Here is an 8,777-nt window from a genome sequence, read left to right as displayed (position 1 = left end):
ACCACCATCAGTCTGTCCAGAGCCAGCTACAGAACCAGCTGGACCATCACCAGCATCAGTCTGTCCAGAGCCAGCTACAGAACCAGCTGGACCATCACCACCATCAGTCTGTCCAGAGCCAGCTACAGAACCAGCTGGACCATCACCACCATGAGTCTGTCCAGAGCCAGCTACAGAACCAGCTGGACCATCACCAACATCAGTCTGTCCAGAGCCAGCTACAGAACCAGCTGGACCATCGCCAGCATCAGTCTGTCCAGAGCCAGCTACAGAACCAGCTGGACCATCACCAGCATCAGTCTGTCCAGAGCGAGCTACAGAACCAGCTGGACCATCACCAGCATCAGTCTGTCCAGAGCCAGCTACAGAACCAGCTGGACCATCACCAACATCAGTCTGTCCAGAGCCAGCTACAGAACCAGCTGGACCATCGCCAGCATCAGTCTGTCCAGAGCCAGCTACAGAACCAGCTGGACCATCACCAGCATCAGTCTGTCCAGAGCGAGCTACAGAACCAGCTGGACCATCACCAGCATCAGTCTGTCCAGAGCCAGCTACAGAACCAGGTGGACCATCACCAGCACCAGTCTGTCCAGAGCCAGCTACAGAGCCAGAAGCACCAGGTCAGACTCCACATCCTAGCCCAGCTCCAGAGACGAGAACAAGGACAGGGAGGGGGCTACTGCCCCCCACAGCCCCCTCACAGAACCACAGTCACACCCAGCAGCACACACACATCTCCTACACTCAAACACAGACCCATGCACAAAGCTCCTATCTGTACACACAGGCCCACGCAGACCAACAACAAAGCTCCTATCTGTACACACAGGCCCACGCAGACCAACAACAAAGCCCCTGTTTGTACACACAGCCAGCACAGAGCCCTCTAACCTCTGTGGAACCCTCCTCACCCTCCTCACCCTTGTACCCTGGTCCCCAGTCTTACTCCAACCCTTACTTTTTCCCTCACTTCCACTCTCATCCCAACTCTAACTTTAACTCTCACCCTCAATCCTATCCCAGATCTAATCCCCATCTTCATTCCAATCCCAGCTCTAATCCCCATCTTCATTCCAAGTACAGCCTCTTCCCCAAACCCAACCCTGCCTACAGCCACAACCCCAACCCCAGCCCCAACCCTAACCCCAACCCTACCTACAGCCCCAACCCTAACCCTACCTACAGCCCCTACCCTAACCCTAATCCTACCTACAGCTCCAAGCCTAACCCCAACCCCACCTACAGCCCCAAACCTAACCCCACCTATAGCCCAAACCCTGTCTCCAACCCTAACCCTAACCCCAACCCCAACCCTAACCCTAACCCCAAACCCAACCCTAACCCTACCTATAGCCCAAACCCTATCCCCAACCCTAACTCCAACCCCAACCCCACCTACAGCCCCAACCCTAACCCTACCTATAGCCCAAACCCTATCCCCAACCCTAACCCCAAACCCAACCCCAAACCCAACCCTAACCCTAACCCCAAACCCAACCCGACCTACACCCCCAACCCTACCTGCAGCCCCAACCATAACCCCAAACCTACCTACAGCCCAAACCTCAACCCTAACCCTACCTACAGCCCAAATCCTAACACCACTTACAGCCCCAATTCTAACCCTACCTACAGCTCCCACCCTAACCATAGTCCCTACTCTTATCCTCACCTCAGCCCTCAATCCAGCCCCATACCCCATCCTAACCAGCCCAGCCCAAGCCCTTCCTATATTACCTACCCTAACCCTAGCCCTAGATGCAGCCCTCTCTACCTCTCTCCCCCTCTCCTCCTGCATGGGGGGTGGGAGTCAGAGAGGGGGGTAAGTCCAGCCGTCCAGCAGATGACCACAGAGAGGAGAGGACCACACGTGAACCACCTGAATCAATTCAATCACTTGAACCATTTGAATCAATTGAACCATCTGAAGCCTCTCGACTTGCCCCCAGCACAGCAGACACAGGTACAGCAACATCCTCCCAAGGGGGAGTCTGGGTAGTCTGTGTTAGCTCACTGAGCTAAAAACTAAAGCATTAAGGATATCTGATATACTTAACAGTGTGTTAAATTAATGCTGGTTTTGTTGCTCTTTTAGATGACATTGACAGAACATTTGGGAAACTATGAGACACCAAACTGCAGGTATGCTGTGTGTGTGTGTGCGTGCGTGTGTGTGTGTGTGTGTGTGCTTGCTTAATTTCATGTGTGTGTGTGTGTGCGTGTGTGTGTGTGTGTGCGTGCGTGCGTGTTTGTGTGCTTGCTTGCTTTCATGTGTGTGTGTGTGTGTGTGTGTGTGTGTGTGTGTGTGTGTGTGTGTGTGTGTGTGCGTGCGTGCGTGTGTGTGCTTGCTTGCTTTTATGTGTGTGTGTGTGTGTGTGTGTGTGTGTGTGTGTGTGTGTGTGTGTGTGTGAAATAGTAGTACTGAAAAAAAGTGTTAAGCAAAACAAAATATATTTTATATTTGAGATTCTTCAAAGTATTCACCCTTTGCCTTAATGGCGGCTTTGAACAATCGTGGCATTCTCTCAACCAGCTTCACCTGGAATGCTTTTCCAACAGTCTTGAAGGAGTTCCCACATATGCTGAGCACTTGTTGGCTGCTTTTGCTTCACTCTGCGGTCCAACTCATCCCAAACCATCTCTATTGGGTTGAGGTCGGGGATTGTGGAGGCCAGGTCATCTGATGCAGCACTCCATCAATCTCCTTCTTGGTCAAATAGCCCTTACAGAACTTGTGTTGGGTTATTGTCCTGTTGAAAACCAAATGATAGTCCCACTAAGCTCAAACCAGATGGGATGGCGTATCGCTGCAGAATGCTGTGGTAGCCGTGCTGGTTAAGTGTAACTTCAATTCTAAATAAATCACTGACAGTGTCACCAGCAAAGCACCCCCATAACATCACACCTCCTCCTCCATGTTTCACGTTGGGTACCACACATGCGGAGATGTTCTCCTACACTGTGTCCCACAAAGATGCGGCTGTTGTAACCAAAAATATGGACTCATCAGACCAAAGGACAGATTTCCACTGGTCTAATGCCCATTGCTCATTTTTCTTTGCCCAAGAAAGTCTCTTCTTGTTATTGGTGCACTTTAGAAGTCGTTTCTTTGCAGCAATTTGACCATGAAGGCCTGATTCATGCAGTCTCCTCTGAACAGTTGATGTTGAAATGTGTCTGTTACTTAAACATTGTGAAGCATTTATTTGGGCTGCAACATTTATTTTGGCTGGTAACTCTAATGAACTTATCCTCTGTAGCAGAGGTAACTCTGGGTCTTCCTTTCCTGTGGTGGTCCTCATGACAGCCAGGTAACTCTAATGAACTTATCCTCTGTAGCAGAGGTAACTCTGGGTCTTCCTTTCCTGTGGCGGTCCTCATGACAGCCAGGTAACTCTAATGAACTTATCCTCTGTAGCAGAGGTAACTCTGGGGCTTCCCTTCCTATAGCGATCCTCGTGAGAGCCAGTTTCATAGCGCTTGATGGTTTTTGCGACTGCACTTTAATTAAGAAACTTTCAAAGTTCTTGACATTTTCTGAATTGACTGAGCTTCATGTCTTAAAGTAATGATGGACTGTCGTTTCCCTTTGCTTATTTGAGCTGTTCTTGCCATAATATGGACTTGGTCTTTTACAAAATAGGGCTATCTTCTGTATACCACCCCTACCTTGTCACAATACAACTGATCCGCTCAAACACACTAAGAATGAACGGAATTCCACCCAATTAACTTTTAACAAGGCACACCTGTTAATTGAAATGCATTCCAGGTGACTACCTCATGAATCTGGTTGAGAGAATGCCAAGAGTGTGCAAAGCTGTCATCATGGCAAAGGGTGGCTCGTTGAAGAATCTCAAATATAAAATATATTTTGATTTCTTTAACACTTTTTTGGTTACTACATGATTCCATATGTGTTATTTCATAGTTTTATTGTCTTCACTATTATTCTACAGTGTAAAAAAATAGCAAAAATGAGTAGGTGTGTCCAAACCTTTGACTGGTTTGAGCATAGGGACACATCCCTGGCAAAATGCATATGGGGCGGCAGCGTAGCCTTGTGGTTAGAGAGTTGGACTAGTAACCGGAAGGTTGCAAGTTCAAACCCTCAAGCTGACAAGGTACAAATCTGTCGTTCTGCCCCTGAATAGGCAGTTAACCCTAGGCCGTCATTGAAAATAAGAATTTGTTCTTAACTGACTTGCCTAGTTAAATAAAATACAAATATAATTGCAGGAAATTAGATTTCAAACTACAACATTTTAATCAGCTATGTTAAAAATGTGTAGAATTACAGGAAATTGGCTTTAAAACACCAACATGTCTCTCCACCAAGATGGGGGCCTCAACAGTTATTGACCGGGGCTTTGACCAAATTCAGCCGTGACCACGCCCATTGCCACCCCCTGCCACGCCCACCAACTAAGACACTTTTTGATCCAATATGGTGTTTGTATTGATGATGATGATGATAATATTGATATTGATTATGATGATAATATTTATTATGATCATGATGATATTGATGATGACGATGATAATGGTGATGCTATTGATTATGATGATATTGATTATGATGTTGATGATGATGATGGTAATGATTATGATGATGATAATATTGATTATGATGATGATGATGTTGATTATGATGATGAGGATGATAATATTGATTATGATGATGATATTGATTATGATGATATTGATTATGATGATAATATTGATTATGATGATGATGATGATGATGATATTAATGATGATGATGTGTGTGTGTCAGCAGGTTGATGTGTTCTGTGTGTCAGAGGGACTTTAAGAGTCTTCCTGCTCTTAACGGACACATGCGCTCTCACAGAGGACTCCGAGGACAGCCCGGCAGGTCACAAACATACAGGACGGTGAGACGAAACACACACACACACACACACACACACACACACACACACACACACACACACACACACACACACACACACACACACACACACACACACACACACACAGTAATTCTCTATCCCTGTAATGTAAATTCTCTCTCTTCTCTCTCTCTCTCTCTCTCTCTCTCTCTCTCTCTCTCTCAGCAGAAGGAAGGGGTGATTCCAGGGTCTCCTGTCCCCATAGTGATGCCCGTCTCTGTGCCCGTCAGACTCCCTGCCTCCCCATTTCCATGCCTGGAAGAGGAGCACCAAGAGGGGGAGGATGAGGGAAGGAGGGGATGGAAAGAAAGGAAACAAGAAAAGAGGATGTATCCCCATTGCCACTCTGCTCTTGTCCTGCACCGCCAGTCCACTAGGGGTGCTATGGTGTTCCAGAGTGTTCTGCGTTCAATTGTTCAACTGACCAACTACACCCCTCCTCCCATGCTGAGGCCAGACAGGGATGGAACTGGGCTATACTGCTCTCTAACCACAAGTGATGGTGACATGCTAATGTCCGGGGAGCATCCAATAAAGATCAAACCGTAAGAACATCAGCCCTTACTAACCTTGTACCCAATCACATCACCCCTTACTAACCTCCTACCCAATCACATCGCCCCTTACTAACCTCCTACCCAATCACATCGCCCCTTACTAACCTCCTACACAATCACCCCATACCTACCTCCTACCCAATCACCTACACTGGCTGTAGTGATGCATCAGAATGCAAAACTTGCATTACTTAACCATCTTGTACACTTCAAGTCTATTTTCAGTGCAGAGAAACACATCTGTGAAGCATACACAACTATGATTGGTTATTGACCTATCACTCACAGGAGGATCAACGTGGGGATTGGATTTCAGGCTGATGTCCCACCTCTTCAGGACCAAAGACACTCTCACTCAGACACCCACAAAGCACTGGTGTTGTGGACGCCCTGGGATGCCCTGGAGAACTCATCCACCCAGCACAGAGGTACACACACACAGCTAATGCATTAGTACACCCGCTACAATCGTGCAGTACAGTATACAGCAAGCAGTTTAGCAGTTACACCGTCAGGTCCCGGTGGCAATCAATTAATTATACCAAAAGCTTACCTTGACGTGGAAGAGTTCCAGTGTTGGATAGCCATACCCAACTAGCTAACATAGCATCCCTCTCTGTTTTAGCCAGGTGTTTGAGTAAGCTAAACTAGCTAGCTGCATTTGCTAGCTAAGAAAGTGAATGAGTTAATTTGTTCTAAACTGTTCAACTATTGGGTCCTGTGTGGCTCAGTCGGTAGAGCATGGCGCTTGCAACGCCAAGCGTCGTGGGTTCGATTCCCGCTGGGGCCACCCATATGTAAAAAAGTAGTGGCCCCAGCCGACTTGTAAGTCGCTTTGGACAAAAGCGTCTGCTAAATTGGATATATATTGTCTTTCTCTCTCTTTGAGTCAACTACTCACTGCGTTTGATGCACTGCAATGCTAGCTAGCTGTAGCTTATGCTTTCAGTTCTAGATTCATTCTTGGATCCTTTGATTGGGTGGACATCATGTCAGTTCATGCTGCAATAGCTCTGATAGGTTGGAGGATGTCCTCCGGAAGTTGTCATAATTACTGTGTAAGTCTATGGAAAGGGGTGAGAACCATGAGCCTCCTAGGGTTTGTATTGGATTCAAAGTACACAAAGGAGGACGGAAACGAGCTGTATTCCGGCTACATCATGGTGCTACCCTACAGAGTGCTGTTGAGGCTACTGTATACCTTCATTGCAAAACATTGTGTTTTATTCAATTATTTGGTTGACGTGAATATATTTAGTGTAGTTTTATCTAAAAAGGATAACTTTATAAATGTTTCACAATTTTATTTTTCTGAAATTCACTGAGGACGGTCCTCTCCTTCCTCCTCTTAGGAACCTCCACTCACACACACACACACACACGCACACGCACACGCACACGCACACACACACACACACACACACACACACACACACACACACACACACACACACACACACACACGCGTACACGCGCACACGCACACACGCGCACACGCGCACACGCACACGTACGCACGCGCACACGCACACGCACACACACACACACACACACACACACACACACACACACACACACACACACACACACACACACACACACACACACACACACACACACACACACACACACATTCCGTACAAAATCATGTCGACTGAATAGTGTGGTCACGTTCCCTCTCAAAAGAGATCATCTTTCTCTCTCTCCAGTGGAGTGTCTGTTGATGATGTCATGTTCCAGTGTGTGTCCGGGGGGCGGGACTAACTCTGAGTACGCCCTGCACAGCCTATCCGAGAGCAGAGGAGACTTCCTGGTCAGAGTTTACATTTACATCACCTCAATCAATCACATGTTGTTTGTCTCTGAGGGAAAATCAGCATCTGTAACACTAATCACTGTGTTGTAATGTCGTGTCCTAACCTAACCTAACCTCACCTCACTTAACCCCACCTAACCTCACCTAACCTCACCTAACCTCACCTCACCTAACCTCACCTCACCTCACCTAACCTCACCTAACCTCACCTAACCTAACCTCACCTAACCTAACCAAACCTCACCTCACCTAAGCTCACCTAACCTCACCTCACCTAACCTCACCTCACCTCACCTAACCTAACCTCACCTCACCTAACCTAACCTCAGCTAACCTAACAAAACCTCACCTCACCTAACCTCACCTCACCTAATCTCACCTCACCTAACCTCACCTAACCTCACCTCACCTAAGCTCAACTAACCTCACCTAACCTCACCTCACCTCACCTCACCTCACCTAACCTAACCTCACCTAACCTAACCTAACCTCACCTAACCTAACCTCACCTCACCTAACCTAACCTCACCTCACCTAACCTAACCTCACCTCAGCTAACCTCAGCTCCAACTCCAAACCTATCGTCTCTGGCTAACGCAGCCTTTTAATTATCTGATCAATAAAATCAATCAACCAATAAATCATTTGATGAATCAGTCTTGAGATTTCCCTCATTTCCTCTCTCTGTCTCCACCTCCTATAGGTAACGCTGGAGAAGATGCTCCTTCACCACTGGCCAATGACAGCCAACTCTCTCTCCTCCTACCACTACGCAGGTGTGTGTGATTCACACGCTCAAACACTGTCTAAGTAGTTTCATACATTCAGCTCTGTCTCTCTCAATTATCTTTTTATTTTATTTTTAAATTTGCTTTATTAGCATGACGTAACAATGTACATCTTGCCAAAACATACTTTTGAGATGAAGTGATACATTTACAATATTAACATAATTAAAAATTATAATAATCATGATTGTCGACGATAGTCAAGATAATCAAGATTGTCAATCAGTAACAGCAATAATTTAGGGTAAAAATAACAATGGCATAGAGGACATGTGCAAGTTGGTTGGTCTGTCAGACACTCTCTCACCCTGTCTGTCTTTTTCTCTCTTTCTCTCTCTCTTTCCCTCTTTCTCTGTCTCTTTCTCTCTATATATATCCCTGTCTATCTTTCTCTCTCTCTCTCACACCTCTCTCTCTCTCGCACCTCTCTCTCTCTCTCTCTCACCTCTCTCTCCCCCTCTCTCTCTCTCTCTCTCTCTCTCTCTCTCTCTCTATATATATATATATATATATATATATATATATATATATATTTCTCTCTCTCTCTCTATATATATATATTTATCTCTCTCTCTCTCTATATATATATATATATATATAATCTCTCTCACTCTCTCTTCTCTCTCTCTCTCTCTCTCTCTCTCTCTCTCTCTCTCTCTCTCTCTCTCTCTCTCTCTCTCTCTCTCTCTATATATATATA

General features: G+C 46.2%; 2 protein-coding genes across 2 annotated transcripts in view; both read left to right on the top strand.

Annotated features, from left to right (window-relative positions):
* LOC135525505 (putative mediator of RNA polymerase II transcription subunit 26) overlaps nucleotides 1-1,154 on the top strand; it is a 3,962-nt gene extending 2,808 nt beyond the window's left edge. Inside the window, exon 2 of the mRNA XM_064953176.1 lies at nucleotides 1-1,154. This exon is cut by the window's left edge and continues 1,177 nt beyond it. Coding sequence (XP_064809248.1) covers nucleotides 1-893 — 893 coding nt within the window. The 3' untranslated portion in view covers nucleotides 894-1,154.
* The window catches only part of LOC135525506 (transcriptional-regulating factor 1-like), a 30,595-nt gene continuing 22,724 nt past the window's right edge, over nucleotides 907-8,777 (top strand). Inside the window, exons 1-7 of the mRNA XM_064953177.1 lie at nucleotides 907-1,966; nucleotides 2,099-2,145; nucleotides 4,784-4,898; nucleotides 5,082-5,461; nucleotides 5,762-5,901; nucleotides 7,183-7,286; nucleotides 7,993-8,065. Of these exons, the coding sequence (XP_064809249.1) occupies nucleotides 1,847-1,966; nucleotides 2,099-2,145; nucleotides 4,784-4,898; nucleotides 5,082-5,461; nucleotides 5,762-5,901; nucleotides 7,183-7,286; nucleotides 7,993-8,065 (979 nt within the window). The 5' untranslated portion in view covers nucleotides 907-1,846. The remainder of the gene's footprint in view (nucleotides 1,967-2,098; nucleotides 2,146-4,783; nucleotides 4,899-5,081; nucleotides 5,462-5,761; nucleotides 5,902-7,182; nucleotides 7,287-7,992; nucleotides 8,066-8,777) is intronic.

The sequence above is a fragment of the Oncorhynchus masou genome, chromosome 32 (genome assembly GCF_036934945.1).
Source record: "Oncorhynchus masou masou isolate Uvic2021 chromosome 32, UVic_Omas_1.1, whole genome shotgun sequence".
NCBI classification, from domain to species: Eukaryota; Metazoa; Chordata; class Actinopteri; order Salmoniformes; family Salmonidae; genus Oncorhynchus; species Oncorhynchus masou.
The sequence above is the reverse complement of the archived record's forward strand: the minus strand, read 5'-3'. Positions and strand labels throughout refer to the sequence as shown.